Raw genomic sequence first — 26,147 nt, forward strand, 5'->3', positions numbered from 1 at the left:
TTTCATGTTACTAAAACACCTCTCTATATGCTGAAATTTTTGAAGCTACACTTGTTTTATCTTCCTATGCTTGTTACTTTGCTCCTCATGAACTTGTTTATTTACAAGATTCCTATGCATAGGAAGCATGTTAGACTTAAATGTGTTTTGAATTTGCCTCTTGAAGCTCTCTTTTGCTTCAAATACTATTTCTTGCGAGTGCATCATCATCAAAACTGCTGAGCCCATCTTAATGGCTATAAAGAAAGAACTTCTTGGGAGATAACCCATGTGTTATTTTACTACAGTACTTTGTTTTTACTTTGTGTCTTGGAAGTTGTTTACTACTGTAGCAACCTCTCCTTATCTTAGTTTAGTGTTTTGTTGTGCCAAGTTAAGCCGTTGATAGAAAAGTAAGTACTAGATTTGGATTACTGCGCAGTTCCAGATTTCTTTGCTGTCACGAATCTGGGTCCACCTCCCTGTAGGTAACTCAGAAAATTAAGCCAATTTACGTGCATGATCCTCAGATATGTACGCAACTTTCATTCAATTTGAGCATTTTCATTTGAGCAAGTCTGGTGCCATTTTAAAATTCGTCAATACGAACTGTTCTGTTTTGACAGATTCTGCCTTTTATTTCGCATTGCCTCTTTTGCTATGTTGGATGAATTTCTTTGATCCATTAATGTCCAGTAGCATTATGCAATGTCCAGAAGTGTTAAGAATGATTGTGTCACCTCTGAATATGTTAATTTTTATTGTGCACTAACCCTCTAATAAGTTGTTTCGAGTTTGGTGTGGAGGAAGTTTTCAAGGATCAAGAGAGGAGTATGATGCAACATGATCAAGGAGAGTGAAAGCTCTAAGCTTGGGGATGCCCCGGTGGTTCACCCCTGCATATTCTAAGAAGACTCAAGCGTCTAAGCTTGGGGATGCCCAAGGCATCCCCTTCTTCATCGACAACATTATCAGGTTCCTCCCCTGAAACTATATTTTTATTCCATCACATCTTATGTGCTTTGCTTGGAGCGTCGGTTTGTTTTTGTTTTTGTTTTGTTTGAATAAAATGGATCCTAGCATTCACTTTATGGGAGAGAGACACGCTCCGCTGTAGCATATGGACAAGTATGTCCTTGGTTTCTACTCATAGTATTCATGGCGAAGTTTCTCCTTCGTTAAATTGTTATATGGTTGGAATTGGAAAATGATACATGTAGTAATTGCTATTAATGTCTTGGGTAATGTGATACTTGGCAATTGTTGTGCTCATGATTAAGCTCTTGCATCATATACTTTGCACCCATTAATGAAGAAATACATAGAGCATGCTAAAATTTGGTTTGCATATTTGGTTTCTCTAAGGTCTAGATAATTTCTAGTATTGAGTTTGAACAACAAGGAAGACGGTGTAGAGTCTTATAATGTTTTCAATATGTCTTTTATGTGAGTTTTGCTGCACCGGTTCATCCTTGTGTTTGTTTCAAATAAGCCTTGCTAGCCTAAACCTTGTATCGAGAGGGAATACTTCTCATGCATCCAAAATCCTTGAGCCAACCACTATGCCATTTGTGTCCACCATACCTACCTACTACATGGTATTTTCCGCCATTCCAAAGTAAATTGCTTGAGTGCTACCTTTAAAATTCCATCATTCACCTTTGCAATCTATAGCTCATGGGACAAATAGCTTAAAAACTATTGTGGCATTGAATATGTAATTATGCACTTTATCTCTTATTAAGTTGCTTGTTGTGCGATAACCATGTTCACTGGGGACGCCATCAACTATTCATTGTTGAATTTCATGTGAGTTGCTATGCATGTCCGTCTTGTCTGAAGTAAGAGAGATCTACCACCTTGTGGTTAAGCATGCATATTGTTAGAGAAGAGCATTGGGCCGCTAACTAAAGCCATGATCCATGGTGGAAGTTTCAGTCTTGGACATATATCCTCAATCTCAAATGAGAAAATTATTAATTGTTGTTACATGCTTATGCATAAAAGAGGAGTCCATTATCTGTTGTCTATGTTGTCCCGGTATGGATGTCTAAGTTGAGAATAATCAATAGCGAGAAATCCAAATGCGAGCTTTCTCCTTAGACCTTTGTACAGGCGGCATAGAGGTACCCCTTTGTGACACTTGGTCAAAACATGTGCATTGTGATGATCCGGTAGTCCAAGCTAATTAGGACAAGGTGCGGGCACTATTAGTACACTATGCATGAGGCTTGCAACTTGTAAGATATAATTTACATGATACATATGCTTTATTACTACCGTTGACAAAATTGTTTCATGTTTTCAAAATCAAAGCTCTAGCACAAATATAGCAATCGATGCATTTTCTCTATGGAGGACAATTCTTCTACTTTCAATGTTGAGTCAGTTCACCTATTTCTCTCCACCTCAAGAAGCAAACACTTGTGTGAACTGTGCATTGATTCCTACATATTTGCTTATTGCACTTGTTATATTACTCTATGTTGACAATATCCATGAGATATACATGTTACAAGTTGAAAGCAACCGCTGAAACTTAATCTTCTTTTGTGTTGCTTCAATGCTTTTACTTTGAATTATTGCTTTATGAGTTAACTCTTATGCAAGACTTATTGATGCTTGTCTTGAAGTGCTATTCATGAAAAGTCTTTGCTATATGATTTACTTGTTTACTCATGTCATATACATTGTTTTGATCGCTGCATTCACTACATATGCTTTACAAATAGTATGATCAAGATTATGATGGCATGTCACTCCAGAAATTATCTGTGTTATCGTTTTACCTGCTCGGGACGAGCAGAACTAAGCTTGGGGATGCTGATACGTCTCCGACGTATCGATAATTTCTTATGTTCCATGCCACATTATTGATGTTATCTACATGTTTTATGCACACTTTATGTCATATTCATGCATTTTCTGGAACTAACCTATTAACAAGATGCCGAAGTGCCGGTTGCTGTTTTCTGCTGTTTTTGGTTTCAGAAATCCTAGTAAGGAAATATTCTCGGAATTGGACGAAATCAACGCCCAGGGGCCTATTTTTCCACGAAGCTTCCAGAAGTCCGAAGACGAAACGAAGTGGGGCCACAGGGTGCCCAAACCCTAGGGCGGCGCGGCCCCCCCTTGGCCGCGCCGGCCTATGGTGTGGGGCCCCTGTGCCCCCTCCTGACTTGCCCTTCCGCCTACTTAAAGCCTCCGTGACGAAACCCCCAGTACCGAGAGCCACGATACGGAAAACCTTCCAGAGACGCCGCCAACGCCGATCCCATCTCGGGGGATCCAGGAGATCGCCTCCGGCACCCTGCCGGAGAGGGGAATCATCTCCCGGAGGACTCTACGCCGCCATGGTCGCCTCCGGTGTGATGTGTGAGTAGTCTACCCCTGGACTATGGGTCCATAGCAGTAGCTAGATGGTTGTCTTCTCCCCATTGTGCTATCATTGTCGGATCTTGTGAGCTGCCTAACATGATCAAGATCATCTATCTGTAATTCTATGTGTTGCGTTTGTTGGGATCCGATGAATAGAGAATACTTGTTATGTTGATTATCAAAGTTATATCTATGTGTTGTTTATGATCTTGCATGCTTTCCGTTACTAGTAGATGCTCTGGCCAAGTAGATGCTTGTAACTCCAAGAGGGAGTATTTATGCTCGATAGTGGGTTCATGCCTGCATTGACACAGGACGATGACGTAAAGTTCTAAGGTTGTGTTGTGCTGTTGCCACTAGGGATAAAACATTGATGCTATGTCTAAGGATGTAGTTGTTGATTACATTACGCACCATACTTAATGCAATTGTCTGTTGCTTTGCAACTTAATACTGGAAGGGGTTCGGATGATAACCTGAAGGTGGACTTTTTAGGCATAGATGCAGTTGGATGGCGGTCTATGTACTTTGTCGTAATGCCCAATTAAATCTCACTATACTCATCATGATATGTATGTGCATGGTCATGCTCTCTTTATTTGTCAATTGCCCAACTGTAATTTGTTCACCCAACATGCTGTTTGTCTTATGGGAGAGACACCTCTAGTGAACTGTGGACCCCGGTCCAATTCTCTTTACTGAAATACAATCTACTGCAATACTTGTTCTACTGTTTTCTGCAAACAATCATCTTCCACACAATACGGTTAATCCTTTGTTACAGCAAGCCGGTGAGATTGACAACCTCACTATTTCGTTGGGGCAAAGTACTTTGGTTGTGTTGTGCAGGTTCCACGTTGGCGCCGGAATCCCTGGTGTTGCGCCGCACTACATCCGCCGCCATCAACCTTCAACGTGCTTCTTGGCTCCTCCTGGTTCGATAAACCTTGGTTTCTTTCTGAGGGAAAACTTGCTGCTGTGCGCATCATACCTTCCTCTTGGGGTTCCCAACGAACGTGTGAGTTACACGCCATCAGCGACAAAGAGGACGACGAGGGTGCCGATGAGGATGCCAATGATCTCGTGGAGGTTGATGCGGACGGCGTGAAGAAGAAGAAGGCATCAGGCACACGAGGCCCCAAGTGGACGGTTCTAGAGGATCAATGTCTGTGCGAGTCGTGGGCGACAGTGAGCCATGACTCCATCATCTGCGCCAACCAAAAATACGGGAAGTATTGGGCGATGATCAAGGACGAGTTCGATGAGCGCAAGCTCATCAACAACAACTACAACAAAGTGACAATGAAGAGGAGCCAAAAGGCAACGTCGACGCGATGACCATCATCCAGGCATCGGTGAACATGTTCCATGGGTACCATCATGACTTAGAGACCAGAGGTGACAGCGGCGCCGACGCCGCCCAACTGGTACGACTCTTTCTTACATAATCTGTAGCACCGACAATGTGTTCGATGAAATGATTGCGCTTCCTTTGGTTAGTTTGACAAGGCCATGGATTTGTACCGGAAGAACTCAGATGGGCATAAGTCGTTCGCGCTGATGCATTGCTATAGCAAGCTCAAGAAGAACCACAAATGGAGGTTGACACGTGCTTCGTTGTCGAAGGGGAAAGACGCCATTGATCTGGATGCGCCCCTGGCAACATCGGCAAGGCGCCCTATCGGCAACAAGGATGCCAAGGCCGCCTTGGCCGACGCTGCGTCGTCCGAGAAGACGTGATGCGGGGTGGCTTTCGGACAGCTCCGCCTCAAGACCGTCAAGCCCTCCTCGTAGGCCAAGGGCACGAGCTCGGGCCAAAGCCATTCATGATAAGGTGAATTCACTCCTTCATACGCTTGACCTCGACACAACCTTGGACGGATTGCTACCTCATGCCTATACCTATATGTCATTAGGTACCAACCTCGTCAAGGCCCGGAAGGGGACGTCAAGGAACCGAGGAGATGATGCAACCCCACCTCTCGACGATGCTACACTTTCCCCATGGTGCAAGGAGGAGGAACGAAGAAGAAGGAACGGAGAGAAGAAGAAGGACGGAAGAGGAAGAAGAGGCGAGAGGAAGGGGGGCCAGGCCGGCCCCAGGCCCGGTCTGACCGGCCCTATGACCGGCCAGGCCGGCCCCAGGCCCGGTCTGACCGGCCTCCCAACCGGCCTGGTCCGGTTTCGACCGGGTTTCCCGCTTGTGCCATCCGGACACAGTCCCGGGGCTCCGGCCGGTCACCGCCCAGCTCAGAATCCGGTTTGGACCGGATGGCCCGGTCCCAGACCCGGTCCGACCGGCCCCTGGACCGGATTTCGCGGGTTCGACTCGACCGGAACGGCCCGAGTCGGTCCCACCACTTACCTGTTCGGGCCCAACTGCCTTGTATGCCTATATAAGTACCTAGGTCGTCCCCTTACCTCTTGAGACAAGATGATAGCTTAAACATGACTTTGAGCTTTGTCTCCCTAGGGTTTCATCCCTCTGTAATCAAGGCCACCCTTGTTGTTGATCTAGATCTGTGAGTGAGATTCTAGTGTGAGCACTCTCTCTCTCTCTCTCCGATCTCCGTCTCCAACACCGCTCTCTCTCCTCGGAATTCTACCGCGGTCTCTTCCGTAGGAGATTCTATCGGCGTGGTCCATCGAGCCACGGGGGTAAGTATCGGTTGTATCGGGTTGGTGTGCGTGCGTGTGTCCTCGTGTTCTTCGCGTTCGTCGTGTTCTTCGTGTTCTTCCTCTCTTCCCCCTTTGGATCTTGGATCAACCGCGAGATCGGGCCACAAACTCGGTCCTAGACCGCATCATATGGTATCAGCAGCCTTTGGTTTCCGCGGATTTGACCCTCCACCCACCTAATTTCATCTCTGAAAATTTTTCCCCAAAAAAAAATCCCCAAAAATAGCCCTAAATTGCCTTTTGACCGATCTGTGATTTGGTTGCGTTTTGAGTGGTTTTGGTCCATGGATTTGGTGTTGGAGTGCTTGATCTACTATCTCCCCAACTTTTAGCCCCCAATTCCATCGTTTCCCCTCCGATTTGGTCAATTTGGTCGATTTTCGCTCAAGAACAGGAGAGAGAAACTGCCCCGGTTGAGAAATCCGGTCAACCGGGCGGCCGACCGGGCAGGCCGGCCCAGGACCCGGTCAACCGGGCCCCAAACCGGCCAGGCCGGCCCCAGGGCCGGTCAACCGGACCCCACGCCGGGCACCACCCCTCCACCTCCACCGCCGACCACCGCCACTCCTCTCCTCCGCCGGTAAGCACCGCCATCCCCGCAAAACACCGGCAAACACCACCGCGGCCCCAACAACCACCGCCGCCACCGCAAGGGCATCGACGCCCCCACCACCGGCATACCACCGCCACCACCGCCAAGCTACTTTGACCCTTTTCTTCCGCTAACTTGTGTTTGCTTGTCCCGGTTTGAGTGCCTTGTTTGTGACACTAACCCGCAGCTCCGAAGCAAGCGACGACATCCTCGGCACCCCGGACTTGCAACCGTACTCTTGACATCACCGCCTTCATCGCAAGTTGTGTGTTCCGACACCTCCTAACATCTAGGTATAACTTGCACCCCACCTTGTAACCCCTCTTCTTTTGCGATCTATCCTATCGAGCATTGCTTATCTAGTGTTGCGAGACATTGCACGTGGCCCCGATTATGAGGTGTGTGTGTAGTGTGGAGTCAAGCTTCTAAGCAAAACTCGTGTGGCAAGATAGCAAAAGCGAGCTAACGCTAACATAGTGCGAGAAAAAAGCCGCCAAAACACAAAAAGAGCAAAAGGGTGCAAGTGCCCCATATACATACAAATAGAAAAAGAGTGTCAAGTGCCACCAAATACAAAAGAGAAAAAACTTTTAAGCAAAAGAGAGAAAAGAGAAGAGAGGCCGCGTGCGAATCTTGTTGTCTCTCCGTTTGCAACCAAAGCTTTGCCTCTCCTTGTGTTAGTGTGACACCGAGCACCCTTGCTTAAGGACTTCATACACTTTTCCGCTCATTCCTTGGTCGCACTAACCCCGTTTATCCCGTGTGTGCGTTCCATACCTTTTTCTGTGTTTATAGTGATCATCGCTTTGACATTCGATTTTTGGATCTTACCCACTCTTGACAACACACTTGATTTCAGATTTCGTCTTTTGGTTTTCCACCACACTCACCTACCACCATATTTGCTAGCTTTTGCGTGTGTCTTTGTGTGAGTGCCCGATACAATTGACTTTGACCTCGGCTTGTTGGATCGCCCCGATCTTATCATACCACGGTAAGATTGCGAGGTAGTGTTCTTCCACTAACATACACCATATACATACCATCGTACTAACATGGATAGCGAAGATGAGGATACGGAGGAGTACATGGAGCACTTCGAGGAGGATACCTCTTCAAGCACCGCTGATGTGGAGGAACATGTGGAGCTCTACTCCGACTATGGCTCCGCGAGCATCACCGACATGACCGACTTCGACGAGCTCTACATCGACAATTGCTCATCAAGCATGGATGACATGGTGGAGCAACGCCACGACTACGACATCGACGACTTGGTGGAGCAACGCCACGCCTACGACATCGACACCATGGCGGAGCCTCACCTAGTCTCCACAAGGAGCAACGACAATGCTCCCACGTACCACCACTTGGCCATTGGAGCTACATATGAGGATAGAGGACCTCCACGATGGCACCATCATATGGATCATCAAGAGCGTCCCCATCATGAGCGTCATCGACACACTTCTCTGAGCTCCACAAGGCGCCACCATAAGAGTGCTTATGCACAAGATCATCGACTTCAAGTACATCATGTGGAGCATCAAGAGCGTCCCCAACATGATCGTCATCGACACTCTTCTCCAAGCTCCACAAGGCGCCACAAGCGACATGCCAAGCCACATGAGCCATCATCTAGGCATGTTGAGGACCGTCATCGACACACACCTCCTCTTGATCGTCGTCGACCACCATCGTCTCATGGATCCCATCGACACATGTCACCACGTGATCTTCACCGACACAAGCCACCCCATGAGCGCCATCGACACACATCTTCCACGGATCTTCGATGACACCACTCAAGCCATAGTGATGATGCACGAAGACGAGAGCCTCGACATGAAGACGACAAACACCATCATTTGGTGTCTACCACTCCGAGGATGGCAAGTGCACATCGCGCATACCTTCCTCATTCGGCGACTTCCACCTCTTGTGCCACCACCACAATGGCCTCTAGCTCGTCATATGCCTATGGACTCCGATGCTACAAGTGCAAGCAACAAGGCCACCCTCCACGGGAATGTCCCAATCTCCTATGTGAGGTATGCAAGGCCAAGGGTCACATGGCATGGCAATGCACATCGACGAGCACCGACATGCTCCACTTCGACGAGCTACAAGCCCAAACCACCAAGAAGCCTACGGCGCCCACACTTCAAGATGAAGACCTCCAAGGCCAACGCAAGGATGAAGTGGATCCGAGCCTAGCTCTCCACGACACTACGGCGCCACCGATGGAGGACGACTTGGGAGGCGATGGAGATGAGAAGGGTGAGCATGGGATTTTCCCTTCACCTATGGAGGCGCATGGAGATGAGAAAGTCGAGCCTACTCCCATATGCTTGATTGATGAGTTGGTACCAATCCCATGTGAGCATGAGAGCCACCTAGCCCGCTTGAGCGAGAGTGATAGTGAGTTGAGTGACTTCTACTCCACATGTGAGTTTGAGTGCTTCCAATTGGAGGACATGAGTGATACACAAAGTGAGTTGAGAGAGGTAGATAATAGGTCCATGGAGGACATCGCTTTGGCGAACACCTTAACCTCTCCCTCTTTGGTGTCTTCTTATGTTGCACTAGGTTCCACGGAGGACGAGTTCCCGATCATGGAGACGATGTACATGGTGCACGACGACGATGATATCTCACCATGCTTGCTCCAAGCTGGACATGTCGACCACATGGATCCTCCTACTTCCACCACACCTACTTCAAATGAGTCGCCCGACAAAGGTAACAACATAGGTGTTGGTGATGCCATGATCCCACTAGTGGACATGATGATTTATGAGCGCATGCATGATCTTGATGATACATTTGCTACGTCACATGCTACTTTCATGTTCCCATGTGATACTATGCTTGACAACATTGTTGATCATGTGGAATTGCGTTCTTGTGATACCATGACCATGCCATGCTATGAGAGCTTCAATTTTTCTACCATTGCTTGCAATATGTCGACCACTTGCTCTTTCTCATGTATTGCTTGCAATGATAATGACAAGGATGACATTAGCTTCCGCATGCTTTGCCCCAAATGTTTACACCATTCCATGATCCTTGCATCCAAGATTGTGAACAATTGCTCTTTCTTATGCTTGGTATGCAAGAATGCTTATTTCATTGTCCATGAGATGGCCCCCATAGCCTTCTCACTTTTTGATGATCATGAGTTACCACATGCCATGAATACACCTTCTTGCCATTTGCACTATCGCCATGCATTTCATACTATCTTGATTGACACTAATGGTGATGTGCACAAGACATGGACCATCATGATGGATGATGTGTTCCTCTACCATGCACATACGCTCTTTGTTTTGCTCATTCCATGTGTAGGTACCCGACCATCAACTTCCACCGCTACGGAGCATGAGCTCACGAAACGCGCAATTGAGAGCTACCCCAACACGGACGAGATACATGACCCAACCCAAGGGATTCACACCAAAGGGTATGTTCCCAAATGCCTTCGCCCTCGTGTGCTTCCGGCTTGTCTTGTCGAGCTTTCGGTTTGGCCCATTTCCTCGTCACCTCTTTTGCCTCTTGTGCAACATATCTTGACACATCTTGTTGGCACAATGGTTGTTGTATGTATTGATGATATCATCATATACTCCGAAAATCTCAAGGACCATGTCGTACATGTGAGAGATACCTTATGCATCTTGTGCCACATGTCACACAAAAAGTTTCCCTTCTTTGGATTTTTCATTTCATCTTTGGCATTTGCAATGGATTCTTTCACACTTGAGGAGGCTCATACTCGGCTCACGCCAACCATACTCTCCCAAGCTCGAAGTCTCCATCGTTTTGCCATTGCACATAACAATTTTGCCCCAAATTTTGCCGCCGATACTTACCTTTTGTTTGTTCCATTTGCTTGGGACAAGGCCACACCACACATCTTCACACCATACAACTCTTACATGCACAAACTTTTGACCTTCCACATTTTGGATACACCCACACTCTTTTGGTTCCCATTTCGGCCACATGCCTCTTGGAGTTTTCCCTTCGCATGTTGATTTTCTCCAAGTTCTTCTTCGACCGCGACATGGACTACATCATCGATGAGGAGGAACAAGAGTCGAGGACGACTCTTCCCCAAGGGGGGGGGGGAGATGATGCGGGGTGGCTTTCGGACACCTCCACCTCAAGACCGTCAAGCCCTCCTCGTAGGCCAAGGGCACGAGCTCGGGCCAAAGCCATTCATGATAAGGTGAATTCACTCCTTCATACGCTTGACCTCGACACAACCTTGGACGGATTGCTACCTCATGCCTATACCTATATGTCATTAGGTACCAACCTCGTCAAGGCCCGGAAGGGGACGTCAAGGAACCAAGGAGATGATGCAACCCCACCTCTCGACGATGCTACACTTTCCCCATGGTGCAAGGAGGAGGAACGAAGAAGAAGGAACAGAGAGAAGAAGAAGGACGGAAGAGGAAGAAGAGGCGAGAGGAAGGGGGCCAGGCCGGTCCCAGGCCCGGTCTGACCGGCCTCCCAACCGGCCTGGTCCGGTTTCGACCGGGTTTCCCGCTTGTGCCATCCGGACGCAGTCCCGGGGCTCCGGCCAGTCACCGCCCAGCTCAGAATCCGGTTTGGACCGGATGGCCCGGTCCCAAACCTGGTCCGACCGGCCCCTGGACCAGATTTCACGGGTTCGACTCGACCGGAACGGCCCGAGTCGGTCCCACCACTTACCTGTTCGGGCCCAGCTGCCTTGTATGCCTATATAAGTACCTAGGTCGTCCCCTTACCTCTTGAGACAAGATGATAGCTTAAACATGACTTTGAGCTTTGTCTCCCTAGGGTTTCATCCCTCTGTAATCAAGGCCATCCTTGTTGTTGATCTAGATCTGTGAGTGAGATTCTAGTGTGAGCACTCTCTCTCTCTCCGATCTCCGTCTCCAACACCGCTCTCTCTCCTCGGAATTCTACCGCGGTCTCTTCCGTAGGAGATTCTATCGGCGTGGTCCATCGAGCCACGGGGGTAAGTATCGGTTGTATCGGGTTGGTGTGCGTGCGTGTGTCCTCGTGTTCTTCGCGTTCGTCGTGTTCTTCGTGTTCTTCCTTTCTTCCCCCTTTGGATCTTGGGTCAACCGCGAGATCGGGCCACAAACTCGGTCCTAGACCGCATCAAGACGCAAGCGTTGCTCACGCAGTGCCTCGTCGAGGTCTCCTCGACCTTGCTCTCCCGCGACAAAAAGGCCGAGGAAAGGTGGGCGGCGCTGCTCAAGAGGTAAGAGGAGAAGATGGAGCTGAAGAAACGCAGGGATGACATGTCCCTGCTGAGAGCCTCGACAGAAGGAATGTCTCCCCGGACGCGGGCGGCGCACAACTTCTTCAAAGGCCAGATCCTCGACGACATTGAAGCCAAAATGGCGGCGGCCGAGGTGGAGTCCGAGGCGGCGGCCCAGGCAGCGGCAGCGGCCCCAACCCCGGAGCAAGAGCCGACAGACGCATCCTCTACTACACCTGCGTCGGCCTCTGCCTCGACATCGGCGACGGAGCATGCACACCGGGTAGATCACGACGAGTTCATCGTGATCGACGGGCCTACGTCGACCCAGGATGCGCCGTCGGCGTCGGCATCGCCCTACCCCAACCCCTTCTTTTAATTCATCTGTCGGCCTGTAATATGATCGTGCGTCTAGTACTTTGATCGCCGCTACTCTGATCGCGACGACTTCAGCGAGAACGATCTCTTTTGAATGCAAACTATTTGAATTCCTCATTGGGGACGACCTTTGGGGGACGCGACTGAGGAGCGACGTCCCCCAAACGCAGCACGAACAAAACTCGTCCCCCAAACGCTCGATCAGGCGCCATTTGGGGGACGCGACTGGAAATGCTCTAATAAGAGCATCTCCAGTCGCGTCCCAAAGCGTCCCCCAAAGCGATTTGGGGCGCGCCGGACAAAAAAAACATTCCCAGACGCGTCCCCCAAAGCCTCTTTTTGTCCGGCGCGCCCGATACAGTGTCCGGCGCCCCGAGCCCGTCCCCGCCCCACAGGGGACGCACCGGGGACGCCGGACGCACCGTAAAGCGAGGCGGGGAGTGGCGGGGCCGACCCGTCAGTGGCAGAATTGAATTTTAACCTAACCGTCGCCTACCTCGCGATGGAAGTTATTGGCGCGCAGCGACGGTGCAGTTTTCCGCAGAGGCACAGCGAAGCGTCTCATCGCCGCCTAGCTCTGCGTGCCGGCGTTAATGAGCCCCACCGCTCCCCCGCCTTCCTCCGGCCTATAAAAAGGGTCGCCTCTCATTGTCCCTCTCACACACAAACCCTAACGACTCTCTCCCCAACCCTAGCCACCACCATCTCAAGAGTCGACGCCATGACTGGTAGAGGCGGAGGCCGAGCTCGCAGCCGTGGTCGTGGTCGTGGTCATGGCCGCGGCAGAGCTGCACGCTCACCGTCGCATGCGACGCCGTCGTCGTCCTCATCGTCGGACATGCAAGACGAGGAAGAGCCCGTGCTGTTCGAGTTCATCGTTGTCCTCAAGGGCGACCCACACGGCATCCAGACTCTAGAGGCTGCCGGACGATTTCGCCGACTTCGTCGCCGACGACGAGCGCCCGGGCTCGCTGCATCTGCGTGAGGATGGCTGTCACTACTGCCGGTGGATCGTCGACGTGATCTAGGACGCGCGCGACAACATGTACCTCCACATCGGCTGGGAGAAGTTCGCGCGCTATCACCAACTCGAAGCCGGCTTCATGCACGTGTTCTCCTACTTCGGCAACAGGGACGTGAGCGTCAAGGTGTTCGACGAGACGCGTTGCCGCCGGAACTACCACGGCGACAACGCCGAGGAGGACGACGACTGAAGAGTGTTGTTTCTTCGCAGCGAAAAAATGGACGAAGGTTTCTGGATATCCTTCCTCGGAAGAACCAACAGGGACACCCTCACCAGCTGGATTTTTCAGTTTGGGTGACTGGGTGTGCCCTCGAGTGTTCTTTCTTGGCAGCGAACACACGAAACCTTCGATGTCCAGCCTAGTTAGATTTAGTTTTTTGCAATCATATTTTCTAGTTAGATTTAGTTTTTTGCAATCATATTTGTGTCAAAATATGTATTAGTTTGTGGAAAACCATGTTCCAAAATATATCTTTATGTAAACCACGTTTCCAATTATGTATTAGTTTGTGAAATATTCTTCTCTTTATTGAAACAAAAATAAAAAATAAACAAAAAAATATTTTAATATTTAGAGACGACGTTTGGGGAGACGTTTGGGGACGCGTGTGAGCGACGTCCCCAAACATAACACGAATAAAACACATCCCAAACGTTTGGAGGAGTATTTAGAGGACACGATTGGAGATGCTCTATAAGTATAAACACCGTACCTCGGTCTCCCCGGAGTGAAAAGGCAACAAAAATAAGAAACCAGAGCAGTCATATAGGCGCGCACGACGCCGGCAAATAACCCCTGTATCCTCGACGACGGCGTCTCCGAAGTGCGGATCTAGGAGGGAGCCGCAGCGGCGCTGGCAGAGGTCGATTGCTTTGGCCACGGACCGGCTGAGGCTCAGCGTTGATTGCGACTGGGGATTTCGCGGCGGCGGAGACCCGCCGGCGTGCGCTGCACTCTGAGAGGACCATCCAATCCGTGGCGTTCGGCGCGGCGGCGGTTGGGGTCTACGCCCGCACGCTGGGTCAGGTCGGAGGCCACTTCGCGCAGCTCGCCTAGGAAAGCTACCTCAGGTTCGTCGTCTTCCTGCTCCTCCCTCCTGCCCACTCTGCAGTCTGCACCCTGCGATACGGAGCTGAGCGTACTCTAATTTTCCGCCTCATCAGGCCACACTCATCTAAACTAGTAGTAACATGATTTCTTGTGGCTCAGTTTGATCATGTAAAGTTTAGATCTCTCTCTCTCTGCAGACTGCATATGCTGTTAACCAATACCAACTTGGCTGGATGCCTCATGCCTGGATCCTCCAAATTCACCTCACACGCCTCGAGTATAAACAATTAATTTTGGCTTCTTCACTCACTTCACCACTCTGATTATCACTATGCCTGCACTATACTTGCTCTGGTATCTTGGTAATTGGTATTAAACTATTAATAGTGGCAAAAGAAAACTTTTTTGCTCTTAACAGCATAGCCATCGATCCATTTTGAACACATGTAAGTTCTTAAAAAATATATACTAAAAATTCATGGGTGTAATGTATGTTAATATTTATGACAGTTCCCAGAAAAAAATATTGTTATACATGCCAATGTGCAACTTTTATTAAAAAGTGTGATGATTTGTGTCACCCACATTTTTTTTGCAGTCATATTGCATGTTTCCTTTTTTGTTTATGCATAACATAAAGGATTTTATTTTGTATAAAAGTTTTTGGGATTACATTTTTTTTTCGATAAAGGATGCTTTATTACTTTTTGAGAAGCAATTACATCCAGCCTCTGCATAACCAGGATGCACACAGCCGTTTATGAGTCTTAAGTCCAAAAGATATCAAACGAAAATGCTAGGCGGAATACATGTCGCAACGATGAATCATATAACGCCTAAGGTGTGGGTGGAGCTTCAATCCGTAGACTATGCTGCCACCCATGTAGGAAAAAAGTATCCCTCGCCGTAGCCTCCAACCGTGTACAGGCCTTCATAAATAGGTCTCGGTTCTCCATGCGCTGAAGAGGTAACCACAAACAGAGAATACCTGTACATCTGTAGATGACCTGCAACAAAGAGCAATTTTTATCGTTAAAAATCTTGTCATTTCTACTCAGCCAAAGCGCCCAGATAACTGCTAGCGCCCCCACCCTAAGAAGCAACTTGAACCTTGAATCTATACCATGAAGCCAATTGCCAAAGACATTGGCCACACTAGTCGGAGGATACAGGGTAGATGCTACTTGGATGACATACCAAATAGATCTCGCAAATTGGCACTGGAAGAAAAGGTGTTTTATGGTTTCATCCTGATGACCAAAAACACATCGAGTACTTCCGTGCCAATTCCGCTTAACAAGATTGTCTTTGGTGAGAATAACTCCTCGACGAAGATACCATCCAAAAATTTTAATTTTTAATGGTATCTTCATCTTCCAAATTTTCTTATTATTATCAACTGGTAAATCAGAATGAAGAATGGCGCTGTATAAATATTTGACTGAGAAAGAGCCATCTGCATGTAAATTCCACCTAAATTCATCCGGCTCAGGTGATAAGTTAATATCCCCCAGCCTTTGAATTAGTGCATTCCATGCCAATAGCCTTTGTCCTAGCAAAACTCGTCTGAACGTCACATTCGGTGGCGAGGTAGCCATTACTGTGGCAATGGTATCACCTTGGCGACGAACAATACTATACAACGCAGGATACTGTTCACATAGGGGGCATTGTCTAACCAAACATCTTCCCAGAACCGTATCTGTGCTCCATTCTTTATCGAGAAAGTACCATGACAAAAAAAGATATTTTTTGTCGCCATGAGACCAGCCCAGAAGTGTGAATCCCCAGGTTTCCAAACCACTTGGGATAACGTCTTCGAACCGATATATTTTCTCCTAAGAATAGTTTGCCAAATCCCATCCTCTGTAAGAAGCTTAAAAAGCCATTTACCTAGCAGAGCTGAATTCTTGACCTCCAGGTCATGAACTCCAAGCCCGCCTTGATCTTTGGGACTACAAACTATACTCCATTTAACCAGTCGATATTTCTTTTTCTCGCTGTCCCCTTGCCAAAAGAATCTGGATCGATAATAATCGAGTTTGTGCAGAATTCCTTTCGGCAATAGGAAGAAAGATAACATATACAGTACCATATTTGTCAGTACCGAATTAATGAGTATCAATCTTCCCCTAGGCACAACAATTTACCTTTCCAACTACTAAGGCGCTTTTGTATTCTTTCTTCCACTATTTTCCATTCAGCAATAGTAAGTCTCCGATAATGAATCGGAATATCCAGATAGCGAATAGGAAATTGGCCTTGCCCACAACCAAACAACTCAGCATACAGAGCTGTATCATTTTGGGCTTCACCGAAACAGAACAATTCACTTTTATGGAAGTTGATTTTTAATCCCGACAACTGCTCGAAAGCCGCCAAAATTAATTTTAGGTTGCGAGCTTTTTCGAGATCGTGATCCATAAACAGAATTGTATCGTCGGCATATTGAAGGATAGATAAATCACCATCAACCAGATGTGGAATCACACCCTCAATCTGACCATCAGACTTGGCCCGCTCTATAAGTATAGCCAGCATATCCGCTACAATGTTGAACAACATTGGTGATAACTGATCCCCTTGGCGTAACCCTTTTCGAGTTTGCAAATAGTGGCCAGTGTCATCATTAACCCTGATCGCCACACTACCTCCATACACGAAATCATTTATTAGAGCGCGCCATTCAGGAGAAAAACCTTTCATCATGAGCGTCTGCTGTAAGAAAGACCACTTGACCTTGTCATAAGCCTTTTCAAAGTTTAATTTCAGAATAACCCCATTTAATTTCTTAGTATGCATCTCATGTACCGTCTCATGTAAAACCGCCACTCCATCAAGGATATTTCTTCCTTGCATGAAAGCGGTCTGCTGAACGACATGATCCGCAACCGTATTAAGTCTAATGGTGGCCACTTTCGTGAAAATATTGAAACTTACATTTAAGAGTCAAATAGGTCTATATTGTTGAATCCTTTCTGCCTCATTAACTTTCGGTAACAAAATTACTTCACCAAAATTTAGACGAAATAATTCTAGTTGTCCAATGTGCAGAGCACTGAACAAATCTAGAAGATCCGATTTAATAGTATCCCAGAAAGTTTGATAGAACTTTGCTGGAAAACCATCCGGACCCGGAGCTTTGTTGCATTCCATTTGAAAAATTGGCTTTTGAACCTCTTCCTCAGAATAAGGTGCGGTCAATAAGGCATTTTCTTCCATAGAAACTTGTGGTATATCATCTGTTAAGTCCTCATTTAGAGAAAAGGAACTTTCATCCGGAGGACCAAACAGACCTTTATAATAATTAGTAATGTATGATTTGAGTTGCTCATGGCCTTCAATCAACCCTTCATCTTGATTAAGAGAGTGAATACGTTTTTTCCGATGTCTCCCAATGGCTATGCCATGGAAATATCGCGTATTTGAGTCTCCTTCCAAGATGAATTGGGTTTTGGAACGTTGATACCATTTGAGTTCCTCCTCACGAAGGAGACTCGCCATCTGCGCATTGGATTGGATTGATTCTTAAGTTCAATCTCATGTGAAGTCAGTGGTCTCACACCTCAGCAAAAGCCTCTAGCTCATCAATCACATTTGATAAGCGAGTCTTCTCTTTTCTAAGGATACCAGCCATATGAGCATATATTTTTGGGATTACATTTTTCACCATAAGAGCATATATTTTCGTTCTGATTTGAACACCTGTATTTTGTAGTATGAAAGTTCTCAGGATTACATGTTGGATCATACACTACATCCATGATTTTGTTTCTATAATTTGTGAGTAATTCGAGGTACCTCCAAATAAGATAAGAGCGAGATAACAGTGAACGGAGATAATAGAAGGTACTGTATGTTGTAGGCTCACCCGGCATGTAAATGTAAAGCAAAAGGCGCCTCTAGACACTTAATAAACAACTTGATGCCGCCGACAAATCAGAGACCTAAACCGGCGCCCAGAACAGATTAATTCTCTTCTTATGCAGGTTTGGGAGGACAAGACTTTGGTGCCTAGTATTCGAACATTCGCATGAAGACTGCTGCATAGGGTGCTTCCGACATGCAAAAGAGCTGGAAGATTCTCGGTTCACTTCGAAGATGAATGCTCCAGGCCTGTCGATCAGTTGAATACGATGTGCATTTGTTGTGTCTATGCCCTTTCTCAAAAGCGGCATGGTTTTGCCATCCATGGCACAGCAGGTCAGAAATCTACCCTGCACCACACACATATATCCCTGATATGATACATGCAATTCTCTCCTCTAGACACTGCATGGCTTCTCTTGAAAAGTTTATACTTTTATATGGTGTCTCTGGAAAGCCATGAACGATAATCTGTTGGGCAAGAAAATTCATAAACCTTAAAGGTTTATGCACCTACATGAGCAATTTTACAGCGGGGGTACTGGGGTAGGCTTGATGAAGCTACTCCACTGCACCAGGATGTACCTCAGTGCTGATTCTGTGCCGTAGTTCTACAATAACGAACTTCTCCAAATTCCCAGGTTCATTTTCATTTTCACTGATGTAGCATGCATTGGAGGCCACCAAGATCACCGGGCGGTGCCCGCTGGTATTAAAATCTTCTTACAAATTGTTGGCAACAAAGAATGTAGCTAGGTCTACATCTTGGCTAGCTCCCGCCATCCAAGTGGAGGCTTTGGGACTGCTCCTTGTGGCCAAATTCAGAAAAGGGCTCTCACGGACAATGCCACATTGGCAGCAACTGTTGCTGCGAAAGATCTTATTGCTGCTCTAGGCGATGCCAGGAGGGCTTTTCACATCTGGAGGGATTTCAACTTCAAAGCTCATAATCAAGTGCAACTTTTGGAGTCTCCCCATGTCTCCCATGCCGTGCAGCAGGAAAAGAAGAAACAAAGTTGATCCCATGATCTTTAGAAGCACAGTGGTACCACGCTTTAGTGTCTTATAAATGCGCCTTTTTCAGTGGGAGGCAACGTTCCTGTCGATAGTGAGCCGCCTATGGTAACTTCATCGATCTTAAGACATGTCGCCTCAGTCTCTAGAAGGTGGTCATAAGGATAAGGATAGAATGTGCGTGCGCCGGACAGATGTGAGTGTAGATATGTATTTATATGTTTGAAAAAAAAATCTATTGCGTGTATGTCTAGCATGTTCCATATAGATAATTCGAAAGACAATTGCCACGAAACCGAGTCATAACTACCTCGTTTGTCCGGAGAGAAAAGGCAACAAAAAGGGAAACCAGAGGAGTCAGCAGATAACCCCTGTCTCACTCGACGGCGGCATCTCCGAGGTGCAGATCTGGGAGGGAGGCGGGAGCTGCAGCGGCGCTGGCAGAGGTCGATTTCTTTGGCGGCGGACCGGCAGAGGCTCAGCGTTGATCGCGACTGGGGATTTGGAGGTGGTGGAGACCCGCCGGCGTGCACTGCACTACGAGAGGACCATCCAATCCGTGGCGTTGGCGCGGTGGCGGTTGGGGTCTACGCCCGCTGGGTCAGGTCGGAGGCGACTTCGTGCAGCTCACCTAGGAGGCTAGCTCAGGTTAGTGGTCTTCCTGCTCCTCCCCTCCCTCCTGCCCACTGCACCCTGCGATACGGTGCTGAGCTTACTCAACTTTTCTGCCTCATCAGACCACACTCACCTAAACTAGTACTAACATGATTTCTCGTAGCTCAATTTGATTATGTTAAGTGTAGATGTTGCTCTGCAAACTGCATATGCTGTTAACCAATACCAATTTGGCTTGGCTGGATCCTCCAAATTTACCTCACACGCCCCGAGTATAAACAATTAATTTTGGCTTCTTTACTCACTTCACCACTGTGATTCTCACTCTGGCTGCACAATGCTTGCTGTGGTATCTTGGTAGTATTAATAGTGGCAAAAGAAAACCTTGAGCTCTTAAGAGCATATGCCGTCAATCCATTTTGAACACATGTAAGTTCTTAAAAAATATATACTAAAAATTCATGGGTGTAATGTATTTAATATTTATGACAGTTCCCAGATAGAAATTACTCACTCCTTTTCCATATTAGGTGTCACAGTTTTGGATGTATCTATACACAAAATTTGTCTAGATATATCCAAATCAGCGACAACTAATATGCAACAGAGGGAGTATGTTATAACATGCCAACGTGAAATTTTTATCAAAAAATGTGACGATTTGTCATCTGCAAAAAAGGAAACTTTGCAGTCATATTGCATGATTTCCTTTTTGTTTACGCAGACCTTAAAGGATTTTATTTTCTATATAAGTTTACACTAAATCCATCATTTTGTTTCTTTAATTTGTGAGTACTTTGAGGAGTCTCCAAATAAGATAAGAGCACACTTTCTCCCGAAAAGGATAAGATAAGAGCACACACTCTTCACATTTTTTTCGAGAAAACGCAAAGGACTCTTTGCATTTCATTTCATTTTTCGCAAAGGACTCTTCACATTCACAATACAATGAGTAGTACCAAGATTTTGGCTACCGCAATGCATCTTTTAATGCAGGTGGAGGGGGCGTTACAGGTTGTAACGAGAAAATACATGGTTTTACTGGTTTGGAACTTTGTTAATTTGAAAAGAATTTGCTAAAGAAATTCAGACAAATACACCAAAAATTGTTGATTTTTCATGGATTTTAATTAAACCAGTTACTAACCCTTGGTAGCTAGTGGAAAAAAAACCACCTTGATAAAGTTTTAGTCTCGCTTCTGTCCCACGGGCGTGTTTAATCCAATCTTATCAATATGTTGACTATTTGTTGTGTAACTAAAATTATATATTTTCTAATGCAGCATGATTTTATGCTCACAACTGACATCTTAGCAACCATATATGCACTATCATATTTCTTAATTAGCAATCAGTCGATTTCCTGTTCTTGTTATCCACTTCATATTCTTCTAATGTTTGTCTTTGAATTCAATAAATTGTTTCAGAGAAGTTGCAACCTACAAAGAGCAAGGGCCGTTGAGTTTGTGCCTCCGCCATGTCTAGACACCAAGGTTGGGCGGACCTGCCAGATGCCCTGCTTCATTCCATTATCCCACTGTCAGGTTCCTTCTCAGACCTTCTTTCCTTCGCTGCAACCTGCCGGTCTTGGCGTGCTTCCATCTCCTCGTATCCATTGAAATCTACCCTATCAGCGCTCTTCCCTCCTATCCTCCTCCAACCAGATATCCCTGTGCGTTCTCCTCATCATCGCCCCTTTGGCTATAAACTTCCATGTCATGTCATTGATCTGGCCAGCCAACACTCACACCTTCGCTGCCAGATCCCCCTAGTTAACCTTTCTAGTGCAAATAATGATCCCCAGAGTCCTCTGGGTAGTTTTTGTTTCGTCGGTGCTTCTTGCGGTCATCTCATCTTCTCCAGAAACAGATCATGCCTTATTGTTGATGCTTTTACAGGTGTTAGTGTTTCACCTCCACAGATACCAGGCGATGAATACACCAAGGTCTACTACGGTGCCCTCACAGCTCCTCTAGCGTCACCCAACTCACATCTACTTGTCAGCAACGAATCACACACTTTCGTTTGGCGTGTTGGTAGTCACTCTTGGTTGAGACCTTCTCCTTGCGATGGAACGGTCAAGCAGATCGTGAACTTCAAAGGCCAGGTTGTTGGCATGAACTCTAGTCATGCGCTCTTTGTTGCGCACTTGGGACCTAAGATTTGCGTACAGGAAGTGTTAGTAAGTTGTGCAGAAATGCCCACCATACGGAATCTTAGCAACCTATGTCTGGTGGCTTGTGGCGATAAGCTTCTCTTGGTCGGGTGTCAGGGATCATTTCCGGCAAGAGGGGATACCTTTGAAGTTTTCCGCCACGACCAGTCGACTGATAGTCCAAAGTGGGTGAAGGTAGAGGAGTTGGGGAATTGGGCGATCTTCATCAGCACAGACAAGCGAAGCCAGCTGTTATCTTGCATGAACCCAGAGAGGTGGGGCGGGAGGAGCAACTGTGTCTACTGTTATTCTCATGATTCTGAACACTGGATTGCATTTGAGCTGGGCAGGCCTGCCTCCAATCCAAGCAACTTTGTTTTTATAAGCTGTGGCAGTATAGTGCAACCTATGTGGGTTGTCCCCAGCATGTTCTCTGTGTGTCTAGACGGTTGATGATGTATGTGCACAGTGCACTCCTACTTTATGCATTGGCTGTTATGTGCTTGCTGGAGCAAGTGAGCAATTTCTGTTGTAAAAGTGTCTAAGGATACTCTGAAATATCGTTAGGAAAAATTAAGTATTTATGTTGGCGTGACTCTGGTGTTGTAATTTGAGTATGGCATTTTGCACTCAATTTCTTGCCTGTTGGTTCACAATTCATTGGCAATGTTGTTTATCTTTGTGCCTCAGAGCTCAGAACTGACTTCTGGAACGGTTAACTTGGGTGTGCTACATATTTAACTTCGAGTTGTGATCTTGGCTCTTGCAGCAGGTTAGATTTTGGTCTTGCATCCATTTGCTCCCCTTTCGATCATGCCAATACTGTTTTCGTTGAACTTCATTGATTCTGGAAATTGTCTCTCAAGAGTTCCATCTGATGAATGCACTGGTTTGGAACAGAGAGAAAGTGATAGTCCTGATGCTGAAAACGTTTCATCCTCGCGCTCCCGTGGGCGCGTGGGCGAAACCCTAACCCGTCGCGACGCCACTCCCTCCCTGGGTCGTCTCCCGCTTCGCAGCCGTCAAGGGGCGCAACCTGAGCAAAGCTCGGGCGGCGCCGGCGCCGGCGGCGGGGCACCTCCTCTCCCCCCACGCGGTGGCGGCGGCACGCCGTGGCGGCTTGTGGGGGCGCGACGCCGGGCGGAGGGCGTCGGGGCGCGGCTGTTCGGCGGCGACGTGGAGACTCTGAGGCCTTTGGCGTGCTCCTCGCGGTGGCGGCTCCCTCCGGAGCATCCGCAGCGGCGAGCGGCGCGAGCTCTGCTCGCTCCTGGCAGCGGGTGACGGGAGGCGGCGCTCGGGGCGGTGATTCGGCGGCTGCTCGAGTCGGCAGCGGCGGGGAACGGGACGGGCAGGGGCAGCGGCCGGCTGGTCGCCGCGTGCTCGGGCCGGGGCAGGGTCCTGGGCCTTGCCGTGATCTTCCGTAAGCCCCAGATCCAGATCTGGCGATTTCTACAGCCGTGGGGGATGTGGGGCGTCGATCCCCCCGTTGTGCCCTCTCTCGTGGTGGTGCAGGTGCTTGCCGTTGCGTGTCCGCGGGTCCGTGTTCTTCGTGGTGGTTTCCTGTCTTCCCCAGTTCAGCGGCGGGCAGAGTTTGGGCGCCGGGGCGGCGGCCCTGGTCGGTGGGAGCCATTTTGGTTGGCGGGCGTGCCAGTGGCTCAGGAGCTAGCCGGAAACCATGGTCGCGGGGGCGACGTGGTGGCCGGCGAGCAGCATGCGGTGGCAGCGGGTCGATCGTTCGTTGGTTGATTTCCTGTGTAGAAGGCGGGGAGTGTTTGACGTGGGGAAACCGTTGCCCGCTTGGCACGACGGCGACGTCCGTGGACACCGCTCCCTTCTTGAAGGCGTTGGTGAGGCTTCTCCTTGTCCTTCTACATGCTCCAGGTGAAAGCCCAAGATCCTCGGATCAGGCAATGGTGGCGCTCTTGTGTCGTGATCTTCTTGAAGACACCGCCTTGGAGTTCACAGTGTGCGGTTCTCCGTTGGTGGTGTAGCTGAGGCGCGGTATTCGACGAGCAAGGTGCTTCGGGTGAAAACCTAAGATCTGCGGATCGGGCGGTGACGGCGCTCTGGTGTCATGTTCTTCTTGAAGACATCGTCTTGGAGCTTACCATGTTTCTTCGGATGGCGTTGGCTCTTCGCTTGGCGACCTTCGGCAAGGCTTGCGTCCTGCGCTGCCTCCTTGTCGAGTTTCCATGGTGCTGCTTGTTGGGGTTCGAACGGCTGTGGTCGATGCACAGTGGTGATCGGCCACTGGTGGCGCTGCCCGCGGCGGGGAGTTCTGTTGACGGCGTGCGTGTTCGATGGCTCTCTCTAGGGTGAGCTCCGGCCCGACACTATTGCTGTCCGGTGTCTTCTCCGAGTCTTCGTAGGCTTCGTAAGGGTCGTGATCGTCGTTCGAGTTCCCGGATGTAGCCATGTTGGCAATTCGTGTGGGTGTGTGGGTGTGTGTTGTAAGCTGGGTTTAGCTCTTTGTACCTTGTCACCGTTGAGGGCGTTATTAATTTAAGGTCGGGCCTTTGACCTTTGATCTAAAAAAAAGAGTTCCATCTGATCATGAATTTACTTTTATTATAATGTTGCAATCACTCAGTATTTTGCATCAGCTAGGTCCTGAGAATTACGTAGTTGAATGTACTTTCATTGTTTTTTGTGTATGTGTTCCGGGACTGGGCATTGCACTGAATACACTGCTAATGCAAATCAAACTAACAAGTAACAAAGGTATGGCAGCAACGTTGCCAGGCTTCTCAATATAAGGCTAGGCCCACAGAGGTGTGGCCCGTGCAGTTAGGGGCGCGTTTGGTAGCCTGCATGCTCCTTGGCTCGCATTGGACCAGCAATTTTCGTTCCGTTTGGATGCCTAGGTCGAATCGGGTTCTTGCAGGAACCGGTTCTCAAAGCAGCATCGGGCCAGGAACTGGAGGAACTCCCAGTTCGGTAGTTTCTTCAGGGACAGGCCCGTTCTCGCGCCACTTTGGCTTCAGCGATGCAACAGCTGCACAGGTTGTTGCTTAAGCTCACTCTCCCTTACACTACTTCACACGCACTCTCTCAAATCAACACAAACATAGTTCGAATCGAAAAAAAATGTACACGAAAAAGATGCGTGTCGTTGATACAAACCAATTCCCACAATCGGTTTCAAGTTTCGTCGGTCGTAAATCGTCAATTTCGTGTATGATGTTTTAAGCGAATTTTGTCAAATTTGTCGCACACGCTCAACCGTTTGAGATTTTCTTTCAGGAGTAGGTTCATCTCACCATTCTGCATGACTTTCATGTTGACAGGTTTTTGTTTCAGTGTACATACACTGATACATAATTGACTCACAAGTATACTGCAATCTGTACGTATGTGTGACTAAGTTTTGGAGTACTTTTGCTCAACTTCTCGCTCTCCATTTTCATGAACAGCGACGTGGTGATAATAGGTGAGAAGTGAGAGGTGATAATCCATGGTGGTGGAGTCATGGTGGTGTTCGTCTTCGTGGTCGGCGACGTGTTGTGACCGACGTGAACGACGGTGTCATGGTGATGTTCGTTTTCGTAGTCGGCGATGTGCACATGCTTGTGACCGGCGGTGTCCTGGTGGTGTTCGTCTCCGTGGTCGGCGACATGGTGATGCTTGTGACCGGCGTCACCGACGGTGTCATGGTGGTGTTCGTCTTCGTGGTTGGTGACGTGCCCATGCTTGTGACCGGCGGTGTCCTGGTGGTGTTCGTCTTCTTGGTCGGTGACATTGTGATTCTTGTGACCTGCGTCACCGACGGTGTCATGGTGGTGTTCGTCTTCGTGGTCGGTGACATGCCCATGCTTGTGACCGGCGTGACCGGCGGTGTCCTGGTGATGTTCGTCTTCGTGGACAGCGAGATGGTGCTACTTGTGACCGACGTCACCGACAGTGTCATGGTGGATTTGTCTTCGTGGTCGACGACGTGTCCATGCGTGTGACCGGCGTCACCGATGGTGGTTTTCGTCATGGTGGTCTTCGTCTTCGTGGTCGACGACGTGGTGATGCTTTGACCGGCGGTGCCATCGCCGACGTGCCGAAACTTGTGAACGGTGGTGCCATGATGGTCTTGTGATAGGTGAGGTAAGATCACCATGTTGCCATAAAGGTGAGGTGATACGTCTCCAACGTATCTATAATTTC

General features: G+C 48.1%; 1 protein-coding gene across 6 annotated transcripts; it reads left to right on the forward strand.

Annotated features, from left to right (window-relative positions):
- Positions 1-14,014: 14,014 nt before the first annotated feature.
- On the forward strand, positions 14,015-22,653 carry LOC127311580 (uncharacterized). Of its 6 annotated transcripts, none has more exons than XM_071824681.1 (5): positions 14,015-14,364; positions 18,334-18,547; positions 19,632-19,873; positions 21,268-21,384; positions 21,739-22,653. In XM_071824681.1, exons 2-5 carry the CDS (start codon positions 18,481-18,483, stop codon positions 21,814-21,816), a joined length of 504 nt encoding a protein of 167 aa, XP_071680782.1. In that variant the 5' UTR covers positions 14,015-14,364; positions 18,334-18,480; the 3' UTR covers positions 21,817-22,653. The 6 variants fall into 6 exon arrangements, 2 of the variants coding, with proteins under 2 accessions (XP_071680782.1, XP_051197983.1); XM_051342023.2 differs by having other exon boundaries at positions 21,268-21,379; XR_011749760.1 differs by having other exon boundaries at positions 14,542-18,547; positions 21,268-22,653.
- Positions 22,654-26,147: the final 3,494 nt, after the last annotated feature.

The sequence above is a fragment of the Lolium perenne genome, chromosome 7 (assembly GCF_019359855.2).
Source record: "Lolium perenne isolate Kyuss_39 chromosome 7, Kyuss_2.0, whole genome shotgun sequence".
NCBI lineage: Eukaryota > Viridiplantae > Streptophyta > Magnoliopsida > Poales > Poaceae > Lolium > Lolium perenne.

Bases quoted from the DNA above. Each gene is read 5' to 3' on its own strand.
- LOC127311580 (XM_051342023.2), top strand. From the start codon at position 18,481: ATGTGCATTTGTTGTGTCTATGCCCTTTCTCAAAAGCGGCATGGTTTT. The intron at 19,874-21,267 runs GTTAGTGGTCTT...AAATTGTTTCAG, and splicing joins CACCTAGGAGGCTAGCTCAG to AGAAGTTGCAACCTACAAAG. The intron at 21,380-21,738 runs GTCAGGTTCCTT...ATGCTTTTACAG, and splicing joins CTTCATTCCATTATCCCACT to GTGTTAGTGTTTCACCTCCA.